The sequence below is a fragment of the Dermacentor andersoni genome, chromosome 4 (genome assembly GCF_023375885.2).
Source record: "Dermacentor andersoni chromosome 4, qqDerAnde1_hic_scaffold, whole genome shotgun sequence".
In the NCBI taxonomy this organism is placed as follows: domain Eukaryota; kingdom Metazoa; phylum Arthropoda; class Arachnida; order Ixodida; family Ixodidae; genus Dermacentor; species Dermacentor andersoni.
Genome location: NC_092817.1, coordinates 22,934,105 through 22,956,502, shown reverse-complemented (window position 1 = coordinate 22,956,502; position 22,398 = coordinate 22,934,105). Strand labels below are relative to the sequence as shown.

Below are 22,398 nucleotides of genomic sequence, written 5' to 3'. Positions count from 1 at the left end.
TCTGCTGTGCATGGCCTCCGAGATAGCAGCAACATGCTGTGTAGTGTAGCTTACTGCAGTCACCATGGGTGCCAGCATGAGCCCTTTTGCCGCCAAGACGCTCAACTTTTGGGTGAGGCTTTGCCCTCTTGACTTTTTCCCTGTGTAGCTTCCAGCGCATAGCGAAGACAAAAAGATAGAGAAAGCCGCGTTTCGGTGCAATAACTCCACTTATACTCGAAGAGTTTGAAAAGTGTTTTCTGCGTGACATTTGCGAGACCACGCCCTTTAATAGTGAGGCCATTCTATGATTAGTTAGAAAAGTGTTTGAGGGTCCCTTGAAGTTTTTTTTTTGGTATTTGAAGAGAAGGTTGCTTTATGTGGTATTATTTTCATTCACCAGTCTAATTATGAGACTTGCCAGATTGTAGAACTTTGTTCATTATCTAGAAGCTATCGGTAGAAAGATTGTTGTAGGTAAATAAAACATTTGTGGCACTCTTTCCACCACTCAATGCTCCCACTCCTGCACCAAACAAGATTTCCTGCACCATCCTTATAAAAAGCACAATTTTGCCCCGAAGTACGCCAAAATTAGTGACCATGCAATATGTGTGTTGGCACAGTGGCCTGCCAACGTGCATAGCATTCATGACTAGGGCAACCTAATAAATCGAACTTACGTTATCTATACATTGCAAACCGATAATTAAGGCTCAATGGGGACTGCCTAATTGTCCGCATAATCGGGAGTCCGAAATACAGTCGAACCCAGCTATATCGAACTCGCAAAAAAAGGCCTATCAGTTCAATATAGAGCATAATTCGATATAAGCCTACTAAATAATTGGATGTCGTGAAAGCACATACCATTTATAAAATCACTTTATTGATGAAACTAGCTTAGTTTCACATGAAATAGTCCTGCATTTTCTTCTGCTTAAGCAATTTCGCTGCCTGCGATGCACGCACTTCTCCATATTGTCTAAGGGGTCGGAGCAGCTGAGGCCGCAACTCTGCATTTGTGCAGAAGCACCGGACTAGTGTGGGCGCACCAATCGCTTCAGAGGATGTGGGCAAAGGACTGTCGTTGCTTTCCTCATTGTGCCCACTTTCACTTGTGCTCGGTACGATGTCGGCAATGTAGTCTTCGTTTTTGGGCTCTCCCGTGGTCATGACACGATCATTTGCACTCACAAACTCGTCCACCGTTGATTCGTCAACAGCTTCCGAAAATTCTGACAGTTCACTCCAAACTTCGGCAACACAGGCAACGGCTTCGTCGCATGCATCAGAATTTACAGTCATCACCGAGCACGCGGAAGCCGGCGTGGCTGAAGCAATTTCGGATGAACCACTCGTACACGGCCACGTGTACGTGTCGGGCGCCACAGGCACCAGGTCGCGAGTTTGGCCACTTTAACCCTAATCTCCCCCTTATTCTTCAAGATCGTGCTGAGAGTGCTCCTCAGAATCTTGCACGCTGCGGGGACATCCCACTTCTCACCACATTAGACCCGATTTATGATTTCGAGCTTCATGACGAAAGGTGAATTCTGCCGCTTCATCACGGCTACACTGCGGGAGAAGGCCCACAAGGCGCAAACCTAATGAACCAGAAAACCAGTGAGACAACACGCACCTTCGCCATCTTGCACGACGAGGGCACAAGAGCCCCTGATTGGCTGTCTGAGCAAGCGCTGTGGGCGTCGGGTGTCGACGGCTCGTCCGAGGCAGCGCGGTCACGATAGGGAGAGTGGTTGCATGGAGCCGCGCCGTCGGGTTTACCCGCCGCCGCTAGGGAAAGCCAACTTCTGGGGGCACTTTTCCGCCACTTGACGTTCGATATATCGGGAGTCGCTGATATTTTTGTTTGATATAAGCGTAACTTTTGCTATATATACTCATTGTAACTATAGCATGTCCAGAAATTGTTCGATATATAGAATAATTCGGTGTAAACAGGTTCGATACAGTCGGGTTCAACTGTACCCAAATTTGCCAGAAAACAGGTGACTTTATTCCCCAAGTGGCTAAGAAAGTGTGCCATATTCTACAATGGCCACTTTCAGAGATACATTCACTTTCGCAGAATTTCGCATCATATCATCAGACGCATCGGTGTCTACGAGTGGCTGCATTCTTGGCACTGTGTCAGGAACGCTATCGTTCGTCGACATGTCCTGTGCTAGTTACGTAAAATGCCACGCAACTGAAAGCATTCCCAAAAGAGATCGTTCAAAAATAAAGCTGAAATTTGTCAATGTGTTGCTGTGCACATGTATGCTTGACTGCAATCTGGCCAGTCTGTATATCTATCATTGTCATGCTCTCACCACATATAAATGCAAGACAATTAATGCATGCACCAAATCTTCAACCCCTGGCATCGTGACAGTACCGCAATTTCATAACGCCAGCAAAGACATCGAGGGTACAGTTGGAGCCTCACAAACGACTTGAAATCGCTGGGACGGTGTCGCTATTTCACATGTAGATTAACAAACGCTGGGTGTGCGGAACCAACACCACAGGACTGGTGAATGGCTCACCAGGATTCACTTGTTCTACAGTTTGGGCATGGTAGGTGATGGATTAACCAGGCTTCACTAGTTTCAGGTTCCAGGAGGTGTTGGCAACATGGCCAACGACCATGCCGCGATGATGCCATCGACATATCAAAGCCAAAATGTCACTATTTCCACTCAACTCGATAGTCAAATTAACACAGAAACAACAGTAGCTCAAAGTAGAGCATCCCCAGAAGTGGTAACAGAGCGCGGCGACGATGCCGCGCAGCTACTACCTCACACTGTACAGGCGGGGTCTGAATTATTAAACAAAGTGCCTTAAGGTGCCCTAAATTTTGGTCATACTTATACATTGAATTTATTGGCCAGTGACGGTGTCTCGGAGTAGTCCAAATAATCAAGCTTGTCTGAATCCTTGGTGCCCTAATAATTGGTCAGCGCCCATTCTAAATCGGCCAGTTACTGAGCAGTAGCTTCAACTTAACTAGGAAAAGCAGACCATTGATAAGCGCCTGGGTGTTTAAGCCAATGCTTGAGCATAACCAGGGGCTCATCAAGGCTGGCCAGGTGTTTCTGACTGATCCAAGCTCTAGCCTTGCTGAAAACATAGATAAGCTGGCAGCTGTCAATAAAAAATCCATATGACGTAAAGGACAATGTCTGATCTGCTTCACCTTATTTGAAATAAACTAATTACAGCACGCTGTATGAACAGGTTTGTTGTCTTCATTTAAATAAAGGGATACTCAAATTTAGCCGTGTGTGTGTCCCATTTTTTTTTTTTTCATTTAGAGGCAGTGCAATATTGTTTTACAACAAGCAAATACTTTCCAGAATAATTCTTGTCAATTTTAGGTGTTTGGGATAGCCTAGTACATGTTCAGCGGTTGGCATTTATTTGCTCCAAAGTGCTCCAATATCTGTATTTGGGTGCTCCAAACTGCTCCAAAATTAGTATTTTGCTGCTCCAAAAATTGCTTCAAATCTCAGTTTATCAGTGGCACCACTGACCACTAAACTTATTGTTTACACATTATGTACTACGTTTCACTTCAGGCTGTTGTCTATTCTTTGTAGCTTCCATAATTAAACTGAGTTCCAAGTGTTACAAAGAATGGGCACTATAGCCGAACCTGGATATGTCAAATCTGAGGGGGATCACAAGAAAGTATGTATAGGTAATTTGATATATGATATAATAGACCCTGAGGCAAACAGTGGCTTACTGATTGGTGCGTGGGAGGACTGCTAAGTTACTGCGCACAAATTGAAAAAAAAAAAAAAAAGCCAGCACACTTTATTTACGTGCAAAAATTTCCTGATCCTGGTTTGCTTCTTCTGCAAAATGAAGTTGCAGACACTCGTCTCGATCTTGTCAAGACTGTCAAGGTGCAAAAGCCCTGTGCCTTCCATATCGCGGCAGACACGATGGATCATTGCAGATGCCAATTCAGCGGCTGTGTATGGGTGTGCTGCCATCTCTTTTGAATGATATTCATCGCTACTTGAGCAGCTTTCCTTGAAAGCCATTCTTCGGCCACTCCTTAGAAAGCCAATGCTGCATCTGCATGCTAACATCTTTGCTTTCTCCACAAATTGCTTTACACACAATGCAGTGGCGGTCCTTAAACCTCTGCAGCCTTTTTCCTCGTCGAGTGTGGCAGTGAACCATTTGGTCTTAGTCCTTATCATGAAGCCATCCACCGGGATGTTTTTTGCACAAATCTCCTAGAACCAAACATAAAGACATTCCTCAATTTCCTCATGGGCAGGAGCGTGCAGACAACGGGCTCCCAATCTTGTTTGGTCAGCAACTTGTAGCTTTATCTTCTCCTTGTTCTTCAGAAGCGTGCTCAATGTGCTGCACAGGATCCCAAAGCCATCTGTTACCATGGACCTCTCGCCTGCCTCAACGTGCTGAATCACTTTCAACTTCATTGCAAAGTTCAAGTTGATTTTTTTCTTTACACTTGCAGCAGCCATCACTTGCAGAAAGTGACAACACGAATAGGCACTCAACCCACACAACGATGGCACAAGAATTGGAAAGAAAAAATTACGTTTGAGGTAGCACGCGAGCTAGCTGAACAACTAGGTGGGGCTCAACTGACTGCACACGCAAGATGCGTAAGAAGCAAGAAGCGCAAAAGAAAAAAAAAAATCACCGCCCAAGCACTCCGTACAGATGGTAACCATAAATGGGTTAATCTCAACCGTTCATTAAACGATGGCTTGGTAGGCTGCCGGATCCTCTGTACGCAGTTCCTGCTTGCACTCGGCTGCATGAGCCTGTTCTTGTGTGTGGGCTACAGCATCAGCACGAAGTAGATGAGCTCATTCCCGGTTCTGCCCATCGCGTTGCTGATCGAAAGCTGCCTGCTCCTCAGGAGTACGTAGGACAAGTGGCCTACCCATTTCAGAGCTGTAGAGAAATAGCTGCACGCACACGCGGCTGCAACGGAGAGCAACGATGTCACTACTGGTGCAACCTATTGTGCGCCTCTCTCTCTCTCTCTCTCTCTCTCTCTTTTCCCCACATGCGCATGGGGTTGCACCATAGGAGTTTTCGGCATACAGGCAACAGACGGATGGATGGGTCGGCTAGCCATATACAGCTTCGCCGTAAAAAGTTACAGTGACGTTTCACTTCGTGAATGCGGGTGACGCTCGAGCATGTGGGTCGCCGCAACACTTCACCTCATTTCTGCTCAACGCCACCTAGACTTTTCTCTAGGTAACTTTGCTTTGCCACGCGCTCAGCATGCTCCTTCGTACTCTCCCCGGCACGCGATTGTCTTCTCCACCTCCAGGCGCCATGTTCGATATATTGAATGTGCTGGTGTACGGGCATTCTATATACATGTGCACCAGCCCTATACATTCGCATGTATGCATTCATATATATTCATTATATACAATAATTCATTATATGTGGGTTCGATATATCCAGGTTCGACTCTAGTACTAAGGGTAACTGTCTGAAATGGTAAATACCTGCCACAATTGCTCAGTGGCTACACTGCTCTGCTGTTGAGCAATATGTTGTGGGTGTGATTGCCAGCCACAGTGGACGCATTCCGACATGGGCAGAATGCAAAAATGCTAGTTTACCATGCTTTGGATGCACGTTAAGTACATCAGGTGGTTAAAGTTAATGTGGAGGCCTTCACTGTGTCTCATAGCCCATATTTTGCTTTAGGGTGTCGAACACAATTAATCAGTTGATAAAAGTAGTGATTGCCACTCTTTTCTGTGTGCTTCTCCTCCTTACTACACCAGGATGCATCAGAAGTCTCCCATGAAGACGCAGTGCCAAGGACTGAATCAGAAGACAGCCCTCCTCGCCAGCATGACGGCTCTCAACCTCCACCTAGCTAGTTATGGGGTAGGAAAGCCCGTTTTCATATTAAGTCGCTGCCATAGGGGATACACGAAATACTAGAAAGAGGCTTTTCTCTCAATATTGGTTTGCACCTACACCAGATGGTCGACCACCACGCTCACGGCATTATTGAGCTGAGAGTAGGCTAGCAAACAGTGAGGACATAGTAGTGAGGAAAAGATGGTGGCAACGATAGTAGCATCAGCTCATGCTCTCCTGCTTTAATTCCATTGCTAGAACGATGTCCACCATCATGTGTAGGTTAAACGAAATGTGTGGGGAAGCGTACTTGCAGGTCCTCGCATGTCTCTTATACATGAGTGTTGCAGTAAACCTTGGTTTGTATTCTTCATTTTTTCTTCTTGTCTGCAACTTCAGTGAAGCACTGAAGACTGTCTGATCAGTGACTATAGGAAGGCAGATTCTCCTCATTACACTAGAGGTGTGCCTGCCAGGAACGAGCTGCTTGATCACTATATGGCTGTAAAGACTGGAGAAGGCTTGAAGTTGTTACAGTAATGCAGCTTTGCATACAAAAATTTATAAGCAAGACATAGTTATGGAGAGAACTTTTGGAACTGGCTAACACTAAGAACCTGTCCCACTCAGCAAAGCTGAAGACGTATAGCACTTGACTTTAGACTAGAAGCCTCGAACAATCTTTCCAGGCATCGTCAGGCATGGGAGTTTGGCCCACAAGTGACAAACTAACAACCAAAAATTTGTATAGAAGCTGCATCATTTTGCCATTTTCTTTTTGTCATTGTTATGAGCAATATTACAGATATAAACAGAAGATAAATAATACCACCAAGATATATTGACAATATTTAAGAGGTCGACTTCAAGGCACAGGTTCAGCTTGCCAACGTCACATGTACCTCCCAGTTCCTTGCGAGATCACAGATTGTTAGGCATCTGAGCAAGTACTCTAGAATGTAACATGTTTCAGAGAAACAATTAACACCCTTTTTTTTCCTTTCACTTGCAGGAACCTGGAGCATTTATAGATCAAAAGCAGTGGACTCTGTTATAGCAAGGAGTCATTGAGATCTTGATGTTTAGTTGATATTTTTGTGCAACTTTTTCTCCCATTAAAGCAGTGGTATTTTTGCCCATTCAGTGCATGACCAATAAAGTCATCACTTGTTCATACATATTTACTCTGGTGTTCTTTGTTTTGTACCGAATGGAGGAATTAAATGTCTCAACTCCTCTCTGTCACATCGTTTTAGAGATCTCTATAGTCATAATTTAATCCTCTTGTGTTCACCATTTCACTGTTTACAGTCTTTCATTGATACTGCTATGGCTGTGCTCATACGTTTTCGCCATGTAATACATACCTGCCATGGTTTCTTAGTGGCTATGGTGTTGTGCTGCTGAGCACGAGGTCGCAGGATTGAATCCTGCGCCAGCGGCCGCATTTCGATGAGGGCGAAATGCGAAAACGCCCGTGTACTTATATTTAGGTGCACGTTAAAGAACCACAGGTGGTCCAAATTTCCGGAGTCCCCCACTACGGCATGCTTCATAATCATGTTGTGGTTTTGGCACATAAAACCCCATAATTTAATTTTTTATGTAATACATGGCAGGTAGTGGTAGACGTGAAACATGTGGGGCCTTCCAATTTTTTCATATTGTAGGAGTGTTTTACCAACACTTCAATCGGCACTGTGTAATAGAGCATGGAGCCTAAATGGGCAAGAGCATTCACAGTACAAGTGCATTAAAGGTGGCACAGCGAGTATCCATACAGGCTGGTTTGCTTCCGCACTGCATCCATGTCTATGCTAACCTGAACAAAAGTGCATAACAAGCACTTCACAGCATGCAAGGTGCACTGTGGTCTTGCATCCGGGTGACGTGGGATTTAGGGTTAGCGTTGCGATCAGTATGTTAAAAACCACTTTGTAGTGCAAACAACTTGTGGCATTTGTGTGCAAAAAAAAAAGTAAATTTTTCTGCGTTCTGCATGGCCTAGGAGAAGCAGATCAGTAAACTATATTGGAAGAAGCCAACAGTCCCTTCTTCTCATTCGTGTGTGTGTGTGTGTGTGTGTGTGTGCGCGCGTGCGTGCGTGTGTGTGTGCGTGTGTGTGCGTGTGTGTGTGTGTGTGTGTTTACATGCATGAGTTGAGTGAGTTGAGTTGTTGTAGGCTACTGGTGGGATTAGCCTTGCAGTTGCTGCCGGCAATTGCTCCACCGTAGCGACACTTAAAATAAATAAATCACATAATCAAACACAGACCTCACAATTACAAATGGTCACTCCTCAGTTCACCATGCGGAGGCCAAATCCGTGTCCTGTAGGTAATTTAAAAGAAGGCGGGAGACCTCCTTTCTACACAACCGGTTACCGCGCGGGAAAACAATGTCCTGAAGAGAGCTGTGAGGAACTCCTGTCTTCTTGAGGGTCCCGAATAACACCCTCCTTTCCGCATTATAGACTGTTACGTTTCGCCTCCGACGTGCGGTATAGCCGGCGCGGATGCAACAGATGCCGGGGCTTCGTTCACAGCGGCGGACATTTTGGCCAGTTCAGCGCTGTCCCAACGCCTCCTGCTAAGCGCGTCCAGGCATGTTTCAATGCCACGTGTCTTCGTGTGTGTGTGTGTGTGTGTGTGCATGTTGGTGCCCACGCTTGTCAAAGCGCGGCAGCCGGGGAGAGGAGCTCCCCAACTGTGAAGCGAGGAGGTCTGACCGGCGCCTGCCCGGCAGATACGTCACTTCTTGTCACAACGTGTCCGTGCGCCACCGTCACGTGCGCCTCTTTCGAGCCGTTCCTTCTTACCCTCGACTCCGAGAGTATAAAAGCAGCTGCCCCCGGACACCAAGAGCGAAGCTTCGATTTATTCAGTCGAGTAACGTGGTCTCCCGTTTCTCCACTTCGGTCGACCTGACCGGCCACTCTTTTTCGATGCTAGAATAAACAAGTTGTTTTGTTAGCAGTCGACTCATCCTTTGCCAGGACCTTCGCATGCTTCCAGCTGTGCCCCAGGCCACCAGGCCAACGCTACCCTTGGGGCTTGCGACCCATTTGCAACAACACAGTACAGCACATTAGGTAATGTTCTATGTCACCGCACACACCACACGTTGAACATAATGGTGATAACGCCAGGCCAGTCATACATCCACGCAAGGGTACAAGCAGAGCCCATGCGAATGCAGAGCAGTAAGCTGGCTTGGTGTCTTTTGAGACCCTTGATCACACATGGCTTGTGAGGTGAGCTCCACAAAGAACTGAAGTGGCACAACACCGCTTCTCTGAAGAATCTATTGTCGTCTTGAGGCACTCTTCTCAATGGATTCCCAGACAGTGCTCTATGGGCGAGGCTGTCCGCCATCTCGTTGCCTATGATACCTATGTGCGAGGGCACCCATTGGAAACGTATGGAGAAGCCTTTGATATGGAGATTGTGCACCGAGTGTAGGGAGCTAAGACATAAAGCATCAGTAGGGAACCAGTGCTCTAACCTTTGAAGGGCAGATTTTGAATCTGTAATAATGACAACAGGTTGAGGCGTACAAAACCGTAGTTTCTTTAGAGCTGCCTCAATGGCAACGCTTTCGGCCGTTGTGGAGGACACAACTGCAGTGAAGCGAACAGACAAATCATACTTCAAAGAGGGAATGTGAAAAGCAGCTGCACTAGATCCTTTGACCTTGTCCACAGAGCCATCAGTAAAGATTTGAAGATACACACATACATATGTACATACATACATACACGGTGTCCCAACTACCATGCACCTAGGTTTAAAGATATGCAAACGCATGTAGCTGGACAAAACCAAAGTAATGTTTGCCATCGCTTGGAGATACTAGATTATTTTTTACGTCCCACCTAAATACATAAGCCTTAATTAATCAACTTCTAAAATATTATAATTAGATTAAAAGTGTCAATGAGAAAATTGTAGAGCAACATGAAAAACTTCAGATACAGCTTTCTGTTGCCCAGTACGTGGTGCATGAAAGAATTCCGCAAATACACGCCAAGTGCCTCTAGCGGCCAGTGGCGTGGCAATGTTGCGTGTATTAGGAAGATGCTGTTGATACCAAAATTGGTAAAATTGTTGGGAGGATATGAAAAAATCATGTTTGAAGAATTTAAGAGAATCACCCTGGAGCATCTATGAATACCCGCCGCGGTTGCTCAGTGGCTATGGTGTTGGGCTGCTGAGCACGAGGTCACGGGATCGAATCCCAGCCACGACGGCCGCATTTCGATGGGGGCGAAATGCTAAAACACCCATGTACTTAGATTTAGGTGCACGTTAAAGAATCCCAAATTTCCGGAGTCCTCCACTACGGCATGCCTCATAATCAGAAAGTGGTTTTGGCACGTAGAACCCCATAATTTACTTTTTTTTTTGGTACGTAACGCCCCATAACTTTTTTAACAGCTCTGAATTCCTCCACAGCTGAGCAAACATCCCTGTGGTAGTTTCCAAGAGAATAGGCTCCTAGAGAAAGAATATTCAGAATAAAAAAGTTTAAGCCAAGTTGTCTGAACATTGATTCTAAAATTTTTTTTTTTTTTTAAGTAGAAATACGGCAGCGGAATAAGAAATAATTTATGGTCTATCCTCTCAACAGATTGGGCACAGATGGGAGGACACTATACCAGCCCTGTGATGATAAAAGTTTAATACTAGTGCTCAACAATGCAACCAGGTAAAAATTTAGTTTTTCTGGTGTAGATATTCTGAAAAATTGGTTATAGCTGGGGTCAAAAAGTCCTGAGCAATTGAGTATCTCCTGAATCTAGCAGTAGTAATAAGTAACCTTATGTAGAAAGTAGAGAGAGAGAGAGATGCAAATGAGAGAAAGGCAGGGAGGTTAACCACAGTTTATTATTTATTTTATTTAATACATACTGCTAGCCTTATATATAAGGCTGTAGCAGGGTTGGGACACAAATACAACTGTGAAAGTGGTATCAAACATGGTTTACAGTTTCTGTTAATAGCAATTCCAACTATTGTGGACAAAGAATAAAGGGCAGTACAGACACTTTCTTGCAAGTGATGTCAATGTATGCAATTCATATACACAAAGGTATTAATAGCACTATAAACATATTTAAAAAAAAAGAAACCTTGCCATGAACTATTACTGACATGGAAAACACTGATACATACATTTAATTTTTCAAGCTAAGGCAGTAGAGAAATATAATTGGTTAGTCTTGAGAGAAACATATCAGTTGAACTACTACCAACGACGTGTTCAGGTAGTGCATTCCATTCTGTTATTGTCCGTGGGAAAAATGAGAACTTAAATGCATCATTGTGGAGTCTATACTCTTTCAACTGTCTACTATGTTTTGTTCTAGTGGGCCTGGTGTCTGAGAACGATAGGAGTTGTCGGCTATTTCCGTTTACTTCATTATTTAAGAGCTGGAATACGAACTTGAGACGTAGAAGCTTTGCATGTTTGTTTATTGTGAAAAGACCTGCTGTCGCAAGAAGTTCAGAAGGCGAATCACGGCATCAATACTTGTTGTACACAAATCTAATTGCTTTCCTTTGTACTGCTTCTAATTTATCTATACATCTTTTCGTGTGCGGAAACCAACCTATAATACCATATTCAAGATTGAGCGAACTAATGATGTATATGCTAATAGCTTTGTGCTTGATGAAGCAGTGCGAAGTGTCACAGTTAAAGCCTTTAATTTGCTACCCTGCACTAGGGGAAGGCAAGGGAAAGGGGAAGTAAAGACGGAAAGAAGAACGGGGATGAAAAGAACAGGATCATTATAGTCTTTCTAATAGGCCACTGCCACGTAAAAAGTCAACAAAGCCTTGACTGACTTTCGGTGCAATGACAGTTCGTGTCGACATTCCAAGACTCTGTTCTGAAAGTGGCCTGTCATCAAGGCATGCCAACGCAGCCACTAGTGACGGCCGGTGCGCGCTGTATCGAGGAGAGTGGCAAAGTATGTGTTCTATAGTCTCCTCGCCACTGCAGTGACTGCAAGCCGCGCTCTCGTCCATACCGACTCGTATGGCAAGAACATCTTGTGAAAGCCACACTAAGCCAAAGTCGGCAAAGTACTGTTGTCTCGAGTTGCGAGAGTCGAGATGGGGGTCGTAGTCGAAGGTACGAGTCCAGTCTGTGCAGACGTGTGTGCTTCAAGCTTGGTGTGTTCCGCGCTGGCTGCCCGCGCGGTGAGGCAGTGGGTGCGGACGCCGCTTGGTGATCGCTGTGTCTGAAGGGACAATTTTCTGACTGGTGTTGTATAAGTCGCGGGTCGCTTTTTTTTCGACGCTACGATATATCGGATTTTTTACAAGCGCTGCTCCAGGAGGGCACGTGTAACCGGCAAACAGAGGCCTCAGGAGAGCACCTGAGGTTATATTAAAGTAGGCGGCGCAGGATCTCCAGGGCGCGTATGGGCGTCTTGCGCTGGAGTTTGAGGTATAGTAGCGGCGCCTGGTGGCGGCGCGGGAAACGTTATCTGGGTAGTACCAGCTTGGGTAGTATTGAGCCCTGGCTGTAGGGAGGCGCGTTTCTAGCCCGAGTTTGCGTCGATTGGCGCTTTTTTTTTTTTTGCCCTTTTGCGAGTGCCAAAAAGCGCGTCACTTCTCACAGACCACGCCGTCCACGCTGCGAGTTCGCCGCAGCCTATAGTTAAACGAAAACGGACTCTATGTGAGGCGTAATGCTGGAAGCAGAAGGAATCGGCGACGCCGATCCGGAGAGACCTAGCTCATGAGCTGCAGCCTCGAAAGAGCGTCACCGTCGTTACTGCTGCGTCGTAGGTTGCCGTGAACAAGAAGGCCAGAATCCCAACATCAGATTCTACCGTTTTCCTTCAAGCCCTCACGAAGCGGAGCATCGTCGCGCTGGTTAAGCGAATCTTCGCGCCGTGCTGACTGCTTCGCCTGTCTTGAAGCTTGCTTATCTGCGTTCTAAAATTCGGTCTTGTGCACCTACAGTCCCGACGGCAGACCGACATAACAGCAGGCAGGGCTGGTGGTTCACGATTCAAGACCGTTGAGCGCTCGTTGAGGCAGGGCAGCAAGGTAGTATTAATTGCCGCACATCGACGTTCAAGCGCTGTCATTGAAAGCTACACCAAGCGAGTAGCGCACGAGCTCGCGCGCTGCAGCGCGATTCGCACGTACGTTACTGCGAGCTCATATGCATGGCATCATTTATTTATCAGTTGCTAAAGAGACAGGTGGCCGCTACTACAGTGCAGGCATAACTACTTGTCGAGCGGCATGCAGTCAGCAAGGATTGTAGGAGGCCCGCCATTTCGCGGCATGTCGAATGACCGCTGCCGTCGCGGCGCGTACGATCGTGCGCTCGAGCAGCTCGTACTTCGCGGCGTGCTGAAAGACCGCTGCCGTCGCTGCGCGTACCGTCGTGCGCTCGAGCAGTTCCGTACACGTGACGTCTGCTTATCGCTGCTGTGAATTCATTTATAGCAAGCATTTCCTCGCGTTTGTGCGCCTGAATTTAGCAGCGTGCAAACATTACCTGAAGTTCAACTTCGTACGCGACTCGCTTCACTTGCGATTGACGCCGCGCTAAAACTTTACGCAGCGTGCCACCCCTGAAAAAATCTTCGGCGCCCGATATTCGCCGCAAGCCGTGATACAACAAAACCCAAAGTGGCGGGTCCATATTGGAAACGTGCTTTCCGAAGCAGACGACCGAACTTGGTACTACCCAGTTCAGGACAGAGGGCGATCTTTAGCACCATTTTCGCAGCGCCCCCTGGGCCATGCAAGGGCCCCATTACCAACTGCTTGTAGGTACAGCGGGGCGCAGCACTTGCGGAGACGACGAACGTTTGCGCGCATGCGCGAGTAAGAGCGGGGGCAAGAGAGGAAATGTGGGGAGTTTTGCTCCTTGAAAATACGACTCTGCCTATACGGAGGAGTTTCTTGGCGCGCGCTGTATGCGCTTGTCCCTAGGCGTGTCGGCAGAAGTCGCGGGGCGCGTTAGTGCTGAACTTGCCGCCGCAAGTTGGCGGCTCGAGGCAATTATATTTATTCGATCATGTTTTTACTAATGAAAACAACGTCATTATTTCGCATTATTGGCGGCGCCTCCAGGACACCAAAGCGGCAACGGGGACATCAAAGCTAGAAGCCGGACTGGTCCGTGGGTTGGGGCTCGCAGAGGCCTGCGCGTGCGGCACGCTTCGGCACCCAAGCAGTAGCGGGGGGATCAAAGCTGGAAGCAGGGCGGCCCGTGGGTTGGGGCCGCAGAGGCCGAAGCGTGCCAGGGGGTCCTAGCATAAAAAATTGGCTGTCCGCGATAGCGGACAGCCAATTTTTTGCAAGTAAAAAGGGAGATAGGAAAGGGTGGGGAACGGTCGGATCGGCCACATCTGGCTGGCATTGAAAAAAATAGAGGAGGCGCTGGCTGTGAGTTTGACAGCAGCCCCACCTACCAACAAGGGTAAGTGCATTGGGGTGGTTAGGAGTGGTGGCGAAATGCGAACTTCAAGAGTTGCTGGACACCACAGAGTCGAATCAAAATGATCAAGGGTTAGAAATATATTTGCATTGCGATTGCGCTAAAGAAATTGGAAACTGGAGGGGTGGGAAACTCGCTCCATAGGCATCCAATCTATCCTTCGTATAGCAACCTCAATAGCAACCAATATGAGGAGTTTACATCTTTCAAGAGCAGAATACGTGCCTAGAGGCAGAGTCGTCTGCAATATTTTGCTGCTGCACAAAAATGTGTCGATTTTCGACATCGGCCACTGCAGTGCTCCACGATAGACGGAAACTGCACGCCCAGTTCCGAGCTTCCTGTCGACAACTCTGTGCTGCTGCAATCTGCAGATCATGGAAGTCGGAAACAAATTCACCAATGATTACGATTCTTCCTGGTGCGAAATTTGAGCGCACCTCTATAAGTGTTCTCATTTCGTTATATATTGGCTGGCGCGGACAATCTGCCTCGTGCGGTACATTGCAAACGGAGTGAAGTGTGGCGCGACTACCTCGCTAATCGGGAGATCGCGAGAGGCAGCGCGTAGGTACCTGACGCGTGGTCGTGAATCATAACAGCTGCCACAGACAGACCTCCGCTCACGCAGCGCTTTGTTTCCATATATGATATCGGCGGACGCGCTCGCCGCATGCCTTGTCAATGGCGTCATCGCTGAAAAGACGACGCGCGCTACTCTGGCGCCATCTCGTAGCGGTCGTCGCCGCAGAGCCCGTCTTGTGTGGCACAATGCTTTCCTTCACATAATTTCACCATACCCTCCCTCCGCTTTCCGCCTCATTGTTCCGCTGCATCCTCCTCCTTCACTTTCCTCCTCGCGCTCTATTCACTATCACCGTTTTTCATCCCCCGCTGGCTCCGCGTTCGCTCTTTCATCCTTCGCTGTGCTCGTTCGCTCGGTTATGCTGAGGACGCCGACGCTCAACGCAGAAACGGGCACCTAAGAGCTGCGCGCTAAAGAGACTAGGAGGTAAAGTCACGTGACAATCTTAAATACTAATAAAAGTATAAAGGAAAGGCTCATGGGAAATAGTCTCTCGCCACGTGGTACGCAAGTGCTATTTTCTAGCCGTCGAGCGCGCAGAGACTAGGGGAGAAAGTATAGAGCAGACAGCGAGTGACGAAGGTCGATTGTGACGAGACCATCACTAGAGCTACCGCGAACCAAACAACGTTTTCAAAGGTTCGGCAACCATGGAGACCCTATTTCTCAAGAGTCAGCGCGCATGCAGATGGGCCACAGAGAGAAGAAGGGGCGGCGACAGGATGTTAGCGTGCCGAAGCTATAGGTGCCTGACGTCACGCTCCCTCCTTGTTTTGAGCCATGCTTATTAAAGGGTTGCAGAAAATAGCGCATCTTGTGTTTTCCGCACCGAAAAATTGCGGAGCATGTGTGCAAAGGTAAACCCAGGTGCCACACAGAAACGAGGCTGTGAAACACAACACAGAAAAACGTTCGTCGACTGCACTAAGGGAGTGGTATATTCTGTTCCACTTCAATGCGGCAGAAACTATATCGGACAGACTGGACGATGTTTGAATGAAAGATCAAAGGAGCACGACTATAACGTTTCAAAAGCAGTCGCCGGACACCTTGGGATACATTGTAGAGATTGCAGATGTCGGCCATTCTTTAAGAAATGCAAGATTGTGAGCAAAGATGGCAGCCAAATGACGCGAGAAATAATAGAAGCCGTTGAGATTACACGTTTGGGAAGTATGTGCGTGAACATGCCATCACTCTCCCTTAGTGCAAAGGAAATAGATTTCCTCACGTGCTAATCTGGAATTTTGTATCGTGGTTCCTTTTTTGCGATGTCAAAAATGATCACATGACAAAGCTGGCTTGGCATTGGTGGATGGCCATGTTTGTAAAAATCTTTTTGTTTTTGTCGTTCCCCCCCCCCCCCCCCGAGTATCTTCCAGTATTTATTCTATTGACAAGGGAATAAAACGATAGTTGCAAGTAGCGCTCTGTGGTGTGTGTTTCTCTTGTGTGTGTGTCGTCCAAATGTTGCGCAATCGAGCCTCTAATATGCTATACCATCACGCCCAGTCTCAACCTTGGCGTAGAAACTAATTGCTTGCTTCTAATGCTCCATTTGTGCTTTTAATAAACATCGCTTCATAATGCACTATTTCATGACAGAAACTTGCGAACTTTAACAATACTGGGATGCGAACATTGTTTGATATTAATTGTTATAACAGTTGTTCAGTATTCGAAAAATATTCGAAAAGTATTCGATATTCGATTTGATACGACTCGCTCATAGCAGTATTCGATTTGGATTGAGGGCGTTGCGTCCCTAGAAAACTTTTGATTGTCATCGCCGCCGTCATCTCCTGTGCCGCGTATAAAATATGTGGTTGGCTTTTCACCATAGCTTAACACCCTTGTAGTCGAGCCCCAATATTGGTAGAAAGACAATAAACGTATGCAGGATTTCTCAACTATCATGCACCAATGTTTTAACATATGCAGATGCCACGTAACTGGACAGAACCAAGGTAATGTTATTTGCTGTCGCTTGGAGATACTCAAATAACTTTTTGCATTCCGCCTAATTACATAGTTAGTCTTAATTAATCAACTTCTCAAATATAATAATTAGATGAAAAGTGTCAATGAGAAAATTGTAGAGCAAGATAAAAAATTCCCGATACAGCTTTCTGCTACTCAATACGTGCTACATAAAAGTGTTTTTCCGAGCGTGAAAGAAACCCGCGAATACACGCAAAGTGCCTCGAGCAGCCAGTCGCGCGGCAATCTTGCGTGTTTCGCCGTCTTCGTTCACACTCAGAAAACTACTTTTATGTGGCACGTCTTGAACAACAGAAATCTGTGTCGGGAGTTTTTCATGTTGCTCTACAATTTTCACGTTGACACTTTTCATCTAAATTAAGTTGAGTTACGTTGTTCGCGAATTATTATACATGTAGCACGCACCATCGCATACATTTTTTGGACATGTATACGTATGTTCTGCCTTGCCGCTGTCATATTACAAAAAACTGAAACGTGCCCATTGGCTGTCGCAGTGTTTTGCTTGCGGCTGTTTCTGTGCAACAATCGCAGGATAAAAAAAAAAAGATCGACGATTTTGATACTCCCTAATGCGAAATTTGAACGCAGCTGTATATACGTGTTTTCATTTCGCGATATATTGGCTGGCGCGGACATTTTGTCCCGCGCGGCACGTTGCAAACGGAACGAAGTGTGGCGCGATTGCCTCGCTAATCGTGACGCGTAGACGCGATTCACAGCAGCCGCCACAGACAGATACTTCCGCTCATGCAGCGCTTTGTTTCCATACAGACGGCGCCCGCTACTCTGGCGCCACCTCGCAGCCATCGTCGCCGCAAAGCCCGTCGTGCGCGGTACTACGTTTTTGATCTCACGCTTTCGCGATACCCTCATCCTCCGCTTTTCACCTCGCGCTCTCTTCGCTATTGCCGTATTTCATCCGCGCTCCACGTTCGCTCTTTCATCCTTGTTGTTGTGCTCGTTCGCTCGGTTACGAGAACGCCGAGGGACGACGCCGACGCTCGCCGCAGCAACGAATGCCTAAATACAGGTGTCAGCGCTGAAGCTAATCTGACCGCGCGGATTATATACAGTACCCCCGACTGCTAAAGATGTCGAAACGGAGGACTCGTCTAAATGTTATCTTGCGATTCTACCGCTCACCCTAGAATTTAGAAGCGCGCGAGCGCGGGCAACGTGTTTCTTTCTTCTTTTATTTTTCGTTTTTAGTTTCTGGAAACTAAAAATAAACGCCTGTGGTATATAGCCTAATTCGTCCTTTTCATGTGGATTACGTGAAGAGACGGACCTCACTTGCACGCGAATTCGCAATTTTCAGTTACTTAATAAAGTTCCTTTGTCCAGCTTTTAATTAAATAGCTCTAGGACGCATATTGACATTACGAAACTGGAGCCGAACAATTGTGCAATCATGTCCGCTTAGCCGAAATTATGAGACCAGCTTCAAGGTAACTGTCTCCAAAATGTATTACTAAGTACATTGGCGTTCCAGGTGGCAAACTTTTACAATCCTCCCTCGCCCATTCCGGGACAATGGTAAATGCAATGCCAATGCATTATTCGGCAGATTTTGCGGACGGGAATCTCGAAACTGGTGCTCGCCTCGGAAGTTATCCACAGTATATATCAATTTATTATTACCCGCATTCATGTCTCCAATCGTAGCATATATGTGCCCTAAAGGGAATAATTAGAAAGGTAGTCAGTGAATATTTCTCATTAGGTACTTGGTCATTGTGATTTACCATGCAAGTGTTGTCTGCCTCTTCCAGTAATCCAGCTGAGAAGGTAGAAAACCGCTGTGAAAGGTGAAAAAATGTACGGCCTAAAAAAAAGATACATCTTTCAATTCTAGGACGAATGATTTGGCTTTGACGAAAGTCTCCTTTGTTCTTCTTCATATATTTTGTGTTCCGAAATCTTTGTTTACAAACAGAAGCACGATTAAGCTGTCTTCTTGACTCAATAAGATAACAGAGCTGAAGTGTGTCTAGACGAGAGGGTCGAGTTGGTAACTTAACACTGCAAAAGACAGCGCTAGAAGGTCTGGACGAAGGTTGCACTTGTGCACTTGACCACGTAGCAGGGGTTTGGTATTCCAGGCGAAGCTTTAGACCGAGAATTTGGGTTCTCTGCTGCATTCAGATGCCCGAAAATTCACCATGGCATCGCGTACTGTGGCAACATCTGACCGGGTCTAGGAAATTGTCAGTTAGGTTATAATATATATAGCTGCAATGCACTCGGAAATAGAAGATCCGGCCAGCTGGCTTTCACAGAATTTTTATGCACACAAATGGTTCTCGCCGATTCTACTCAATGGACGAGGAAGACAGACAAGTTCGGATAATTGGATAATTGAGCGTCTTGTAGGGCTGATTTTCAAGAGATAGTTGGGGTGTGCGAATTTTCGGAACTTTCGAGTAACGGATCGAGTAGTCACTATTCGTAAATGCGAATCTTTTCTTTTTTTTCGAATACATTTTGAATATTTCAAAAGGTCAAGTGCTGCCAGGATGAAAAGCACTAAATTAGAGCAAAAGTATTGTAAACTTTCACCTCCGCGGTCGTACTATAGACTTAAAACATGAGAACTTGCATAGGGAAGCAGGCTACGTCAAGGCTGCACAGCGATCATTCGTACTCTCTGAAGAGTACTGTGCATGCGAAGAAACTGCTTGTTTGCCTTTATTGCTCCATTTATGCTTTTAATAAACAACCCTTCATAAAGTGCTATGTAATCACAGAAACTTACGAACTTTAACAATACTGGGATGTGAACATTGTTCCAAATTATTTGTGATAGCGGCTTTTCATTATTCGTAAACTATTCGAAAAGTATTCGATATCTCATTCCATTCGCTTTCGGCACTATTCGATTCGGCCTGAAAAATCACTATTCGCACTCCTCTAAAAGATAGTTTTGTGTTTGCCTTAATCATCCAGTTTATTCAACAAATGGTCTAGTTCGTATTAGTACGATGAAGTCTGTGACTATATGGGGTTGCCACTTTTCCCGGGAAAAAACTGAAAAAAGGGGAAGGGGCCGTGTTTTTTGTGAAAAGTACTGTAGGCGAAAATGCAAGCAAATTGATAACAGAATGGTGATGCACAGAGCGCACACACGTTACGTGAGTGAGATTTATTGAAAGCCATTATATAGAACTTGGTACACATTTAAAACCTTAACGCTGTTACACATGATTTGTTCGTAAGGCATATCAGTAGCCTACGAACGACCAATCAATATGTATAGAAGTCTAGATGACAACAAATGCTCCCGGTTGGGTTTCACTTTAGATGCATATTTCTCGTTTGATTTAGCTGCTGTATGGAACTGCTGTAAAGAGCTGCTTGTTTTGTTTGACGATCTTTAAGAAATAACTGCAGCTATATTGGAAATTGGAAGATGGGTGAAAGGATCAGTTTCGGAACCTCGGATAGAATTATGGTGAAAATATGCTCTCGGAGTGTAGAAACGCTCTTCCCGACTCTACCTGGGACAAGTGGGAGAAATCCCTCAGAAGCTCACTACTTGCTGACCATACGTGGAAGACGCCCGCTGCGCGCTAAGCTCATCCTGCAGGACCATAATAAAGTTTTTCAGTCCAATATAAAAGAATTGAAAATGAATCTACTGGCGAGAATTCAGCTGTCTGCTATGTATCAATGGGCCCGACAAAGCATTTGCAATGCAGCTCATTATATTGTTCCCACTTAAGGAGTGCCTAAATATTGGCAAATGGCGTGCCGTCGTAGTGGTTGAACCGGCAGCCAGCACAGCGAAGAAAAAAAAAATCATGTGGATCCCACGCACTGTGTGAATCGATGTAGGTGAAGCTTTCTGTGCTGTTTGCATTTATTGACAATAATTAGCGGTGATGTTGCCAGTGAATGTTTAATTTCTGCAGCGTTTAGTGCAATGCGAGAGCAATGAGTTGATGTTAAACGTTACCTTGCGTGCACCACTGCTGTTTGTCTGCCTAGTACACAGAACACGTAGCGAGACGTATTTGCTTGAGGCGTTGTGCGCATTGTTCATAACCTCCGCGAAGGTTAGCAATGTCATTGCCTCACACGACACATCCCATCGTGGCAACAGTGTAAAAGGTTTATTGAATTATTTCTCAGTACGTGACAAAAGCACAATCTGATCGTGAGGCAGGCCGTAGTGGCGTACTCCGGATTAATTTTGGCTTTCTGAGGTCTTTAACCTGCACCTAAATCTATAGTACACGAGTATGTTTGTATTTCGCTCCTGTCGAAATACGGCTGCCGCGATCGAGATCGAAGCCGCGACCTCGAGCAACGCCATAGCTGCAAAGCTGCCGAGACGGGCCCAGAAATGTTGATTTGACGTGCGGCCGCTTCCTTAGTGTGGCCTAGACGGTTGTCCGCTTGACAAATTTGCACGATGTTTATTTTTCAGAAATAGCAGAAACGTACCCTACCGTAACTTGAACCTAAATTTATCCAGTTCGTCGACAACCGTTGTCGTGTCTAGTAGTAGCGTTTCTTTGCCTTCTTACGTCGCATTTTCCATCTTCCACTCTCCCCGCGTGTATGGTTGCTGCGAGCGAACAGTGGTGGTTTGGTGACTGTGCCGGTTCTACCCCCGTTCTCTGCCTCCTCTCCTTAGCTCCTTTCTACCATTCTGTCTATCTCGCCTCTGGAGTGTTGCGCATTAATACAAAGGAAAACACTGCAGTTTTGCATAGCTTTTGCGCGTGGTCACGGATGATTATAGCCGTTGGGAGAGTATTGTGGTGGCGCCTATAGAGAATTTCAGAGGGCATTGGAATGACCGCCGACTGAAAGGTCCAAACGAGCTTCTCGCGTCGAATTTCCTCCTTGCCACGCTCCTACTAAGTATATACACGCTCTGGATCACCCCCCGACCCGGCGTACAAGACATCGACAGCAGTAGCAGCAGCAGCAGCAGCGGAAAAGCTGAAGGAAGAGGCAAAGGAAGCTTCGCCTTACAGTTTAGCTGTGCCTGTAGAAAACCGGCCAGGTAGCAACCATATATGTGACGGCACACAATGACGTTATCGCCGTTGTCACACAAGTGATAAACATATATTAAGTCCTTTAGATGACATTTTTTCTGCTAATGCTAGACTTTTCGCAGTAAAGCGTGGATATGTTGGAAAAGTTTCAATGAGCGAGGTATAGGCTGATTTTCGTGAGATAGTCAGGTATTTACTTTTCCTTTTCTTCCTTCCTTCCTTCTTTCATTCATTCACATTCGTTATCGTCTTTTCAAGATGGCGAACAGTATGTGCAGCGCACCGAGTTTCGCGACCAGCATAATTAAACAGCCCCGCTGTTGACTCCGCTGCTTTCGCCGTGGGCATCGCGTGTCGTCTACTCGCGGCGGTGGCGCCCACGTCGTGCGCCCGCGTGGCGGCGCTGCCGTCATCCGCCGCTGTCTCTCCGGCGTCGCTCCATCCTTCCTCCCGGCAT

At 46.3% G+C, this 22,398-nt stretch overlaps 1 protein-coding gene across 5 annotated transcripts in view; it reads left to right on the top strand.

The window, feature by feature from the left end:
* LOC126535851 (uncharacterized) overlaps nucleotides 1-7,111 on the top strand; it is a 118,353-nt gene extending 111,242 nt beyond the window's left edge. For all 5 annotated transcript variants that reach the window (XM_055073499.1, XM_055073500.1, XM_055073502.1 and 2 more), the window contains 2 exons: nucleotides 5,790-5,895; nucleotides 6,884-7,111. In XM_055073499.1, coding sequence (XP_054929474.1) covers nucleotides 5,790-5,888 — 99 coding nt within the window. In that variant the 3' untranslated portion in view covers nucleotides 5,889-5,895; nucleotides 6,884-7,111. The remainder of the gene's footprint in view (nucleotides 1-5,789; nucleotides 5,896-6,883) is intronic.
* Nucleotides 7,112-22,398: the final 15,287 nt, after the last annotated feature.